Source organism: Pygocentrus nattereri, chromosome 3 (genome assembly GCF_015220715.1).
Source record: "Pygocentrus nattereri isolate fPygNat1 chromosome 3, fPygNat1.pri, whole genome shotgun sequence".
Lineage (NCBI taxonomy): Eukaryota > Metazoa > Chordata > Actinopteri > Characiformes > Serrasalmidae > Pygocentrus > Pygocentrus nattereri.
In genome coordinates this window covers 23595482-23608940 of record NC_051213.1, presented here as the reverse complement: position 1 = coordinate 23608940, position 13459 = coordinate 23595482, and the positions used below count along the sequence as shown (strand labels likewise).

The 13459-nt window shown below is 39.8% G+C and overlaps 1 protein-coding gene across 12 annotated transcripts in view; it reads right to left on the bottom strand.

Annotated features, from left to right (window-relative positions):
- ptprub (protein tyrosine phosphatase receptor type Ub) overlaps nt 1-13459 on the bottom strand; it is a 252566-nt gene that overhangs the window by 90197 nt on the left and 148910 nt on the right. For all 12 annotated transcript variants that reach the window (XM_037537140.1, XM_037537134.1, XM_037537133.1 and 9 more), the window contains exon 7: nt 6949-7242. In XM_037537140.1, coding sequence (XP_037393037.1) covers nt 6949-7242 — 294 coding nt within the window. The remainder of the gene's footprint in view (nt 1-6948; nt 7243-13459) is intronic.

The following is a 13459-nucleotide window of genomic DNA, read 5'->3' as shown; positions in this document are numbered from 1 at the left end:
ATCTGTTTCAGTGGGTTCAAGTCTTTGCTCTTGAAATTGCCATGTCAAAAAATGGAAAATCAACCACAAACCAAGACTGTATACATAACAATAGCCCTTAATTAGATTATAATCATATTTATATTTTTACAAATCTATTTGCATTCCATTTACATTTTGCATCATCAAACTTCAGTCTGCACTTCATTTTGTATGAACAAATTTCAGTTTGCACTTCTGTCTTTTCTCCATTTCTTCTGATGTGAAAATAAAAAAGTTAAAATATAAATTCAGTAATAAAAGAAAGTTAGAATCTGTACTTTTGACAAAAACGCTCTGCTTGTTTCTGTTAGCTGCAAGTGAGAAATTAAATAAAATGCAAGAAAATATATTTTATTGAGTATACACCATAGGGTATCTAGGGGGGTTAATGCTCCCTGCTCTTCTTCCCAGCGATGGCTCATCAAGCACACCTGGCCCCAGCCGCCCATGTTCCGCTACATGTTCTGCACTTCTTCAACTACACCCACAGGAACACGTCGGGTTTATGCGCTATGTAGGTCACTGCTGGGAGCTTTTGGCTAGGGAAGGAAAGGAGGCGAGCCAGAAACAAGCCAGTCATGCCACACTTATTTCACTTTTCCTCCTTCTTTTTTTTGGGGATGGGGGGGGGGGCTCACTTCAGGGTCCCAGAAGCGTCCGCAGTGCTGACAGTAAAAACGATAACGAGGCGCTTGGAGAAGATAGACCATCTGAGCTGGATGCACATATTCACGGCCACACAATGAAACAAACTAATAAGCTGTCTTTGGGTGCAGGCAAGGAACATTTCACACAACTCCAGTGACACAACTGTCAGTGGTGAGGCTGTGCACAGGAGCTAATAGTGTCCCTGTGCAGATACGGTGGAGAAGGCCATTTTGAGGGGCTCGTGAGGAGAAGGGGAAGGTGATTACAACTTCCCTGTGTGCCACAGAAGCCAAGACTCACTGAGTTTATAAAGAGGGATGATGTAGCTCTCTCCATAAAAAACATTCAGGAGGACTGTGATCACAGAGAGCCCATGAAGACAAAAGGGTAAAGCTTTACCTGCCTGGCTTCAAGATGAATTTAGGATATGATAGAGTACCTTTCTCATATTGAATAGGTAACTCTGTTTCAGTTACAGTATAAAACTGCCTTTAGAAATTTCAATCCAGACTGAAAAATATAATGTATTGAATTTGCTTGATCCAAATATGATGAATATGTATATTTGACCAAATAAGTACAAAAAAAACTGCCTTTTATCATTTGATAATCCCATGCTATCATCAAACTTAACCTGGCCTTACACTGAAAAAAAGAATACTTTAACCAAACATCTGCAGAATTACAATGTGAATAAATATATTACATTACATCATTATTGCCAAAAATAAAGTGAACTGAAACACAAAATTATGTTGACATAACGTATTTTATTCATATGAAAATAATCTATATATTTGAATGTAAATATACGTTCAAAATATCACTATCTACTGCATCCATTATCTAAAATGTCACTGTTATGTATTTTCAGCAGGGAGCACAGAAAAAATACTTAAGGGATTATTGGATAGCAAGTGATGGGTACTTGGTCCTGACCAATCAGGCAAATGCCCCTTTATACTGTCCATACTGTGGGTATGCAGTGAGGGTAGATCTATGTAGTGCTGTCTGCAATAAATAAAAGAATTACTGTCTCAGCTAAGCCTGTGACGATCATGAAGTATTAGCTGACAACTGTCATATAAACAATTGCAATTAAAGAGTTTAATTATCTTTTGTTGTTATTTAAATGCAACTATTAAAGTACAAGCCTGAAGTGGCTGATTAGCCATCCTGCTTCCTAGCTATGTTTGATTAGTGGCTAATACTGGTTGTACTGTCAAAATGACACAATGCACTGCTGCATGCACCCAAATACTCACACAAATATATACAGTTACATAATTAAAAGTAAAAATATCAGCAAAAAACATAATTCTGCTAGCCTACACACCAACGATGTAAAATTAGATATACAGCTAACAAATACAAGAACACTACTTGCTGCTGCCCTCCAAACATGTTGGAACACCAAGTTAGAAATCGTGTGAACAACTGATTGTTTCACAGCCCTAGCCCCAGGCCTCTTCTTTCCCTAACCATAGAGGTCATTTTGAGATCAGTTTGAATTTTGAATGATTAATTATACAATGTCAAAGAATAATAAGAATAATTGCAAAAAATAAATACTTTTGTATTGCTGGGATAAATCATGATAAATGTCTGGATGACTAATTTAAACTTAGATTTTTGCAAATCATTTACATTTAATATTTTAAAAGCCTCAGTTTAAGGCAACAAGTGCTAGACAAATAATTTGCATCACATTTTTGTAAGGAAAGAGTACCACTAATTCAGATACCTCTCATCTAACATGTCTTCTATAATCAAAGGTATTAATAGGGTATTTGTCTTCTCTTTGCTGCAGTAACCTCTGCACTTATGGTTAGTCTTTTTACTAGATGTTGGAACATTGGGGATTTAATTGCATTCACATACAAAAGCAATAGTGAGGTCAGGTACTGATGTTGGACGATTAGTTCTGGATCACAAACACCACTCCAACTTATCCCAAAGGTATTAGATGGAGCGCCATCACTTCAGAGAACACCGTTCTAAAACCCAATGCTGGGGGGCTTTATACCTTTTAGCTTGCATGTGGCACTAGGCATAGTGACCTTAGGCTCATGTGCCACTGCTCCAGAGTATCCCATTCAATTGACAATGTATTACTTCAGGCATTATTTCAGATCTGTTTTACTGCTGCTATTTTATTATATTCTGGATTGTGGTTTTTAAACCATTTGCCTATTCTCTATAATCTTTTTTGAGGTAAATGAGATAAGATGAGCAGACTACTGAATAACCACTGTAACAATAGCTTCTGATTTGCTGAAGTAGAGGAAATATATATATATTTAACTACACATAAGTCTTTATATTTACTCAGTACTTCATTATAAATGTAGCCTATTTGAATAAGAAGAGAATACATGTCACATTTGTTTGTATCCTGTGTTGGAAACAGACAGATCCACCCCACCCCTGCAGCAAATAGAGATATTTGCGCCATGTGCAGCGCAGGACAAATCAATCTTAACAAAAGCATGGTATTACCGAATGATTAAATGCAGTGGATGTTTCTGTGATGAGTAGAAAAAATTATGCATCACTCTAATAAAACATCTTAGTGTGTTATGAAACAGTCTGTCAGGAGAACTGACAAAATAGGGCTCTGATTGTTTACCCTGCCTGCCTTTCAGAATTTGTTATAGACTTATTATCAGCAGCTAAAAGCTCATACCGTTCCTGTTTGGACTGAAGATCTCTTGAGTCCACTTTCATTTTGAGGCTAATCTTGATATTGAGCTGCCTGATTCTAGATCGGCTCTGAAGGATACCATTATTAATCAATAATCTGTGGGTGTTTGTGTGCATGCATGCATTTGTGTGTTTTAGACCTGTCAAACAAATCAAAGCCTTGTTTCCTCTGACACTGTGCAGCGCTCCCAATTGCACTCTTCAGTCCTCCAGTCAATTACGCCCTTCACACACATTCCACAAACTGCAGAATGGCAGTGGGACCGAGAGCACAATCAGAGTATGGAAAGCTTAATTTCACTAGTAGCTCCACTGAGCCCATATTGAATCTAAATTATATCTTCAACAGTTGAGCAAATATGACAGCAGCTTTAACAGCAGCAACATTCATGTGTGACCAGGCACCACTAGGGATGTCACACAAATATGCCATTTTAAAAAAGTTTCAATTACAGCTTAATGTAAAAAGCAAAAATGGAAGAAAAATGCATATTACTCGCTTTCTCCCTCTATCAGCTTTTCCTTTATATATATATATATATATATATATATATATATATATATATATACTTTCCCTCCGTTCCTCTGCCATGCCCCGTTGAAACCTTCAACAAAGCCCTTTCCGCTCTTCCCTCCGCTCGCAGTGATGAATGGGTGATGTCTGGGCACAGGAGCAGGCTTGGGGGAGTGCAATATGTTATCAGATGTGAAGAAGAGTAAAATGTGAGTAAAATGTGTGAAAATGCAGGTGGGGGACAAAGCAGGGGGCAGTGCCATGTGGAGAAAGTGGCAAAGGTCATGGGCACTGTTACAATCTGGCCAGCTGCCAGCATGCTACAGACAGAAGACCTGAGCTGCATTTCAAAATCACATTAGTTGAGTAGACAGCTGCTTATCCAATGTTTCCTCTAAAGTCTAAGTTATTATTTGTGAGTTAGTACCCACTTTTACTGCAGTAACATCATCTACTTGACTGGGAAGACTTTACATTTGATGTTGGAAAACTGCTGTGAGGAATTTAATGGAATCAGGCACAACACGAGCATTAATGAGGTCAGATACCAATGTTAGTTATGGATCACAAAGGCCACTCTAACTCAACCCAAAGATATTCACTGCCGCTTGTACTACAGAGAACACTGTTCCACTATCCCAACTTATGCCCCTCCAGCCAACACTTGGCACAGAGCACGGTGACCTATGACTCTGTGTGTGGCTTCAGTGTGTCTCATTCTATTGAAAATGCTGTTCTTTGGGTGCGATGACAAGAGAGGGTATGATTTACAAAACTGGGAGCAAACTAGATTTTCATCTTCGCACATGAGCAAGCAATATTTTTAAGTGTTGATTTAATATGGGTTTTGGGTCTATGGGACTTATTTTTATTAATAAAACAAGTGAAAGTGATCTAGCAAGTAAACTGGAAGGCTCTCATTCACTGCTTTTGTTTGGAGCTCATGAGATACTGGCTGTCACTCATATAATGTGATAATGTGATAAAATGTGTAGTTATGGTGACATAAGATTCAGTGCCAATGGATGTCCACACAGAATATGTTACAGTTGTTTTCTTTAGTGATTTTATGATTTTGGTTTTGGTCTTATCTTAGAGAGTGGGGATCGCTGTGTATGTAAAATATCTTTGAGACGGGACATGTGCAACATAGCGAATGAAAGCCCTGGTTCTCAACAACTGAGAACTGGTGAGCAGACTGCAGGTCACATAGCAATGCAGTTTTGTCTGAGTAGTAGCTAATAAAGAGGCAAAGAGAGAGATTAAAGATGAACATGTGGAGATGAATAGACTTACATTTATTTGCACTGCAAATGGTTTCTCGGTATGTTAAATCTGTAACAAATGACTGTCAAACAGTTTGTCAAACAAAGTTGCAATGTTGAAGTAAGCTTCGCTTTAAAATTTTCCTGTTCCACCTTAAATGGTGCCGTATTTACATTCAGCACTTCAGTAAGAATTTCATGGAACAATTTGAATAAGAAGGGACTTCAGCCTCGCAAAACAGTCGACTGTTGAGAGACAAGAAACTGTTCAGCTTTTAAGGAAAAGTTTCCTGGCAGAGCTGAGGGGAAAGCAGCTACAGCTAAAGCTTAAAATCAAAGCAAAGTCTGTATTTTCGTTTATATCGTTTAACCTATACTAGTGCATACTGAGACAGATTGGACATAAAATGTTGAGGCTCCCAGGGTGGCTTGATTTTTGTTGAAAGGACAAAATGGCTCTTCTTAACATTTGGGTTGTGACTCCTGACCTAACCTGGCTTTTAATGCAGAGTCAAAATTACAAGTAACACACTACGCTGCCAGGGACTCAGATCTTGCAGTGCCAGACAGGCACTTCAATCTTCAGACGAGCGCATCTGAAGTTTGCTAGAGAGCATTTGGTTGTTCCAGAAGAGTATTGGGAGAATGTCATATGGTCAGATGAAACCAAAGTAGAACTGTTCTGTACAAACACAACTCGTCGTGTTTGGAAGAGAGTGAATGCTGAGTTGCATCCAAAGAACACCATACCAACTGTCAAGCATGGGGGTGGCAACATCATGCTTTGGGGCTGTTTCTCTGCAAAGGGACCAGGACGACTGGTCCGTGTACATGAAAGAATGAATGGGGCCATGTATTGTGAGATTTTGAGTGCAAACCTCCTTCCATCAGCAAGGGCATTGAAGAGGGAACGTGGCTGGGTCTTTCAGCATGACAATGATCCCAAGCACACTGCCAGGGCAACAAAGGAGTGGCTTCGTAAGAAGCATTTCAAGGGGCCTAGTGGCCTAACCTCTCCAGTCTCTTTGGAGGGAGTTGAAAGTCCGTGTTGCCCGCCGACAGCCCCAAAACATCACTGCTCTGCATGGAGGAATGGGCCAACATACCAGCAACAGTGTGTGCCAACCTTGTAAAGACTTACAGAAAACGTTTGACCTCTGTCATTGCCAACAAAGAATATATAACAAAGTATTGAGATGAACTTTTGTTATTGACCAAATACTTATTTTCCACCATTATTTGCAAATAAATTCTTTAAAAATCAGACAATGTGATTTTCTGAATTTGTTTCCCTCATTTTGTCTCTCATAGTTGAAGTGTACCTATGATGTCAATTACAGGCCTAGGTAGGCCTAGATCTAGATCTAGTTAGGCCTAGATGTCAATTAAGTCCCTAGTTAATCTGATAACAGTTACAGGGAAAAAAAATCTATTTTGCTGGTAGAATGGCCAATGAGTCCCTACAGAAAAAGGCTACAGTTGCTGAACTGAGTAATTATTAAGTGTGTCTGAATACTTTTGGACATATAGTGTGGCACCAGTTGGAAACAAGAGCTTTTCTTCTTAATCATACCATTCTGATGACTGACAGGAAGATCAAAGAAGATATTTTGTGGGCAGGTAAACCACTGTTAACATCACATCTACTTTGACAAGCACTTGACTGAAAAGTAAAAGCACATATTCAGCTATTGACAAAAAGCTGTGGGAGGGCACTAAATAGCTCTTTATATAACTATATAGTGCATGTGCATAGACTCTGACAGTAAAGATAAAGAAAGTGCTCCAGACACTCACCAGCACACTTTGTTCTGCTGATTAGTGGGGGTCCAGGGGGTCCCGTACCACCTTCTCCAGGCCGGGTGAGCAGCACACTGATGTGGTACTCTGTGTCTGGGTCTAGATGCCAGAGCTTGTAGGTGACCATGTTGACTCCATTGATTTCGGACCAAGGCGCATGGCTGGCTCTGTACTCAATTTCTCGGCGGATGATGGGGCCATCACCCAAGATGGAGTTGGTGTTGAGCTGGATGATAAGGTAGGTGGAGCCTGCTCTCAGCAGCTGAGGCGGAGCAATGGGGGAGGGGGGCACTGTGAAGACCATAAACACAATTTTAACAGAACTAGTTAAAAAGATTGGACAAACTTACTCATAGAAGGCTTTCCTTTTTTTCCTTTTTAATATGTCACTAATGACTAAAAACTGAAATAACACATTATGAATATAACACAGAACTACTGGCCTTCTACCAAACAGAAGACAATTCATATACATTTACGGCATTTGGCAGACGCTCTTATCCAGAGCAACTTACAATTTTTACATAGGTAGGTGAAGGTAGTGTTAGGAGTCTTGCCCAAGGACTCTTATTGGTATAGTGAGGGTGTTTGCCAAGGTGGGGATTGAACCCCAGTCTACATTGTGGAAGGTAGAGATGTTACCCACTACGCTATACCAACCACCACATCTCACAACTGATATCGTTAAATGTATTTGGGGGCAGTCGTGGGCTGGCAGTTAGGGAACCTGCCTTGTGACTGCAAGGTTGCTGGTTCGATCCCCAGAGCTGACAGTACATGACTGAGGTGTCCTTGAGCAAGGCACCATACCCCCAAATGCTCCCCGGGTGCTGCAAATAGGGCTGCCCACTGCTCTGGGCAAGTGTGCTCACTGCCCACTAGTGTGTGTGATCACTAGTTTGTATGTGGTGTTTCACTGCATGGATGTGTTAAATGTGGAGGACTAATAAGAGTCTCTTAATTAATTAACAAGGACAGACATTCCACAAATTAACCTTGAACAAGGCACACAGTAATCAGGATAACAGTTGTAGTTTAACATTTCCAAACACTACATTTTACAGAAGTTCTAAAGGAAAACTATATGGTGTGGCATTTAAAATATATATGCCTTTTTATGCAAGCTATTTGTATTTGTCTTACGAAAGCTTTTAGGTCAGTATTCCTTACATAATGTGATATAAAGTGATAAACTACTGTAAATATGTGTTTACTTTGCTATCAAAACAGAAAATTTAACTTACAGTCCTGATATCAACATAAGTCTCACAACTAAATAATAAATTTGTCAAAAATCATTACAACTCACTACAAATATTTTACATAAGGAGCTATTCTCAAACCTCAGCCAGAATTCAGGAGGCACACCTTGTGAAGTATAGAAGGTTTGCCCTTGAGGCTACGGGTTCAAATACTACATTAGCCATGCACATTGACCTAGCATTAGGAGTCTTTGTGTGCTCTCAAAGAGCCAGAAGCAAAACAACAGATGTATGTGGCTGAGAGTGTGATTTCTTTTAGTACAAGCACAGAGCACATATGGAGAGATGCGCACATCAGCTCCCTGGAGGACCAGCACAGCAAACAGGAGGAACAATTTTACTGTATCTTTGTACAAGGTAAAGAGTGAGAATCTTGGTTTATATTTAAAGGTTGCCCTCTGATTAAGCCATGAAAAAAATTTAAGGACATATAGGGACAATAAGAAAAGGAGAAAGAAAGAAAGAAAGAAAGAAAGAAAGAAAGAAAGAAAGAAGCAAATAAAAAAAACAAACAGACAAACCACCCTCTGGTGCAAGAAGAAGGAAGACGGAGATGCCTGTACTGAAGCTGTCTTATTAAAGCCCATTAAAACCATGAAGCTATATTACTGCTTCCGTTTTTGAAAAAGAGGTTCCTCTAGTAAAAGAAATATTTATATACAGAAAAATACCATCCATTTTAATTGGGTTTACACATTTCAATATTAATGCATTAGAGTAATGTGATTACTTTTTCCTGTAACAAAGTAGTATAGTGTAAATATGTTATAGTTGTTATAATTCTTGTAATCACATTACAGTTACTGATAGAGTAAGTACTTAGTCACCTTACTCATAGGTCTCTAACAATATTAAGTATATGCAATACATTTAAGAAAACATATATTTTCTCTATACAGACTATCCACGCCTATCTTTGTACATAATATGGTAAATGCATCAGCTGACTAAACGTGAATGTGACCAGTGCAGTGCAAGAAGTGCTGTAAGCTCTGCAATACTCTGTTTCAGTTTCTGATAATGCTAATATGAAACTGATGGATAAAAATCCCTGTGAGAACCACAACCTTGCCTACCCAGACCAGACTAGAAGAGAGAACCCCAGTAGTAGAAGACCAGTAATGAGATTTATTGTTATACACAGTTCTATAAAGAGCTCCTTGAAACAGACCTATGTCAAAAAGATTCCCTGACTGCTGCAAGAGCCCTGTTTGCTAAGCACTATTTAAAATAATAACTACAGTACAGCTATAGTGTCATATTCATCTATAGAATCATATATATGTAGCGTCATATTTTTGCTATATTGCCACTTCTATGCTGTCCCACGACTAATACATTGACTAGGTTTGTGTTTGGGATGCTGGCTGTCCACAGTACTACTCTTCATTATATATCATCACCCATACATTGAAAGGCCCCCAGGATACATGTAGAGCTCCTCCAGGCAGAGGCGCAATAAAGCGCAGCTCATGTGGCCAGGCAGACTGGCTCAGAAAATAATATTAACTCAATTCCTCTCAAGCCGTGCTTATATCAGGGCTGAAAGAAAAGACAGGTTCCAGGATCTACTCCTATCCACAGTTTGTTTGCACGGGACGCGCTCTCGCTGGGGGAGTGATTTCGCTTTCATTCTGGGAAACCTTAATCTGTGGAGACCCACTCCACAGCATTGTTATAGGGCGAACAATGATATATATATATATATATATATATACATACATATATACATACATACATACACTGCTCAAAAAAATAAAGGGAGCACTCAAATAACACATCCTAGATCTGAATGAATGAAATATTCTCATTGAATACTTTGGTCTGTACAAAGTTGAATGTGCCGACAACAAAATCACACAAAAATCATCAATGGAAATCAAATTTAGGCCTGGATTTGGAGTCACACACAAAATTAAAGTGGAAAAACACACTACAGGCTGATCCAACTTTGATGTAATGTCCTTAAAACAAGTCAAAATGAGGCTCAGTATTGTGTGTGGCCTCCACGTGCCTGTATGACCTCCCTACAATGTTTGGGCATGCTCCTGATGAGGTGGTGGATGGTCTTCTGAGGGATCTCCTCCCAGACCTGGACTAAAGCATCCACCAACTCCACGTTGCAACACAGACTGTCCAGGAGTTGGTGGATGGAGCGTGACATGATGTCCGATATGTGCTCAATCGTATTCAGGTCTGGGGAACGGGCGGGTCAGTCCATAGCTTCAATGCCTTCATCTTGCAGGAACTGCTGACACACTCCAGCCACATGAGGTCTAGCATTGTTCTGCATTAGGAGGAACCCAGGGCCAACCGCACCAGCATATGGTCTCACAAGGGGTCTGAGGATCTCATATCGTCCTAATGGTAGTCAGGCTACCTCTGGTGAGCACATGGAGGGCTGTGCGGCCCTCCAAAGTAATGCCATCCCACACCATTACTGACCCACTGCTCTCCTTGCACAAAGGCAGAGGTAGCGGTCCTGCTGCTGGGTTGTTGCCCTCCTACGGCCTCCTAAACGTCTCCTGGTGTACTGGCCTGTCTCCTGGTAGCGCCTCCAGCCTCTGGACATTATGCTGACAGACACAGCAAACCTTCTTGCCACAGCTCGCATTGATGTGCCATCCTGGATGAGCTGCACTACCTGAGCCACTTGTGTGGGTTGTAGAGTCCGTCTCATGCTACCACGAGTGTGAAAGCACCACCAACATTCAAAAGTGAGCAAAACATCAGCCAGAAAGCAGAAAGGTACTGAGAAGTGGTCTGTGGTCCCCACCTGCAGAACCACTCCTTTATTGAGTGTGTCTTGCTAATTGCCAATAATTTCCACCTGTTGTCTATTTCATTTGCACAACAGCTGTGAAATTGACTGTCAATCAGTGTTGCTTCCTAAGTGGACAGTTTGATTTCACAGGAGTTTGATTTACTTGGAGTTATATTGTGTTGTTTAAGTGTTCCCTTTATTTTTTTGAGCAGTGTATATATATAAATATATATATATATATATATATATATATTTTTTTTTTTTTTTTTACTTATATCCACGGGCCAGGCTGAATGAATACAATTCTCATTAGGGCTCTAGCCACTGTGCATTAGCCCTATTGGTGCATAATCTATGTCTCCATTGAGGAACAGTGAATTGTGAAATGAGTTGATCAAGCTAATTAAAGGGATGATTAGACCCTCATTAGCAAGGCAGAGAGGGGGCGGGAGTTTGTGAAAGGCATGCAGAGGGCTTCAGAGCATTGCAATTTAAAGGTGAAAATAAGCGTATTGCTCTACAAGCCTGCAAAGAAGAGCCAGGCTGGCTTGTGAGAGTGCAGTCACAGCTTTCTGGACCTGTCCCACTGCTGTGTTTAATTGAGGTGCAGTGATGCATTTTAAATGGGACCTCCTGTCCAAATAGGCCCCATCAGAGACCAGGGCCAATAACCTGCTGCTGAGGGAAAGCAGCCATGTCGTAAAACACCTTACACAGCACAAATGCCAGCAATGAGTGGGATTTAAGTTACCTTTTATCACTGATACTAGTATCAGATGGAGGGCTAAAAGTTTCTTTGTGGTAGAAATATAACAAAGAAATTTCAATAACAGGTTCAAATAGGTTTCAAATAGGTTTGTGGTTCATACACTGCCTATGAAAGGTTTGGAGACATCTAGCTTTTCAAAATGTTTTAGGATGACTGAGCATGCTTTCTTTGCTGGTTTGCAATAACTTAACTTAGGAAAAGCAAAATTATGCATGTGAATATTATGCAAATATTCATGACAGTATTAATTTAATAATAATGCCACACCCTACACACATGTGCAGTCAAATATCTTTTCAATATATGCTTTTAGCAGCAGTTTGAGGGGAAAAAATCAACATTTAGGAAAAACCCACTCTCCATGCCAAGGAAGTCTCCTTGATGAACACAAAGCTGAGTGCTGCAGAATACACCCAAAAAAGTATAAAACAATACCTGTTCTTATTAGAAAAATTAAAAAATCTGTAATGCAATCATTCAAATGTAGACAAAGTCATTCAGAAAGGTTTGATGCAAAATGCTCCATTTGAGAGAAAAGTTTAATTACTTCCAAAACTATCATAAAACAATGTCTCAGACATGAGGCAGCATATCTGTAACCATTTCATGTAATAACCTTGTGAGAGAGATTTTAGATACATCAAACTTTTCAGATGTCTGGTCCAAAATGGAACAATTATAAGTAGGTAAGTTTCTTTAGAACAGAAGATTTCACATCAAATCACCTTGAATAGCTTATCTTAAAATCTTAACCATTTAATTATGTAGTGACTGAACAAATAGTGGAATTTCCTTTAAAGTAGAAATTGTAGAAATGTACTGCTCTGTAATGTGTTTAGGGTTGCGTTATATGTTATTCTGCATTGTGTTTGCCTATACAGTGACTGTATTTAGAACATTCTTTTGCCTATTCTTGTTTATGCCTACATGGTCATGTCTTTCTCACCTGTCACTTATCATGTATAGGCTGTGCCTAATCTTGGGATCAGTCCTGCTATAAAACTGCATCAACCCAGTGTCTTACTGGCTGGCTAGGTGTCTGATACCTGCTCGCAAACTAATAAACTTCACTTCTCCAGACATATGGCTGGTCCCCTGGTTAAGTTAGGGTTTGGATTCTTCAAAAGTAATAGTGGAGCACCACTTCAATTTTTTCGATTCAATTCAATTCTTTTGATAAGCAGATAATAATGAAATTTAAATTATGCAGATGCTCTATAGCAACTAGCTCTAAGAGCATGCTCTATAGCTACTAGTGTAAGCCAAGCAATATCAAGTGAAGGACATTTCTTGTGATAGCTGTAAAATTGATTACAATAAAGGCCTATAATACAGCAATAATGATGGGGCAATGAAGAGAGGTCAGATATGCACATTGCTCCCTTGCTTTAGCACATTACTAGATTTCATGGCCTTCCATTTAGAGGGATTTTAATGCTACATTTATGGCAAACAGCCCGCGGGTTTAGTAAAGCTCCGTTTCCAGGCCACTTTGTCGTGCACCAAACAGCCCCTTCGCTAAACTCAGCATAATCCTTGCTGCTACATGTATCAATGGGATTAGGCCGCCTCACAAACTCTCTCCGAGTGTTTGCAGAGATGCAGGAGCAGCGTGGAGGAGCAAGAGGAGCTCCCTTCCTCCATGTCCTTACTTCACTCTTGTCTTTTTCCTCGGTTTAAGGATCAGAGGGTGGCTGGGGATCAGAAGTGACT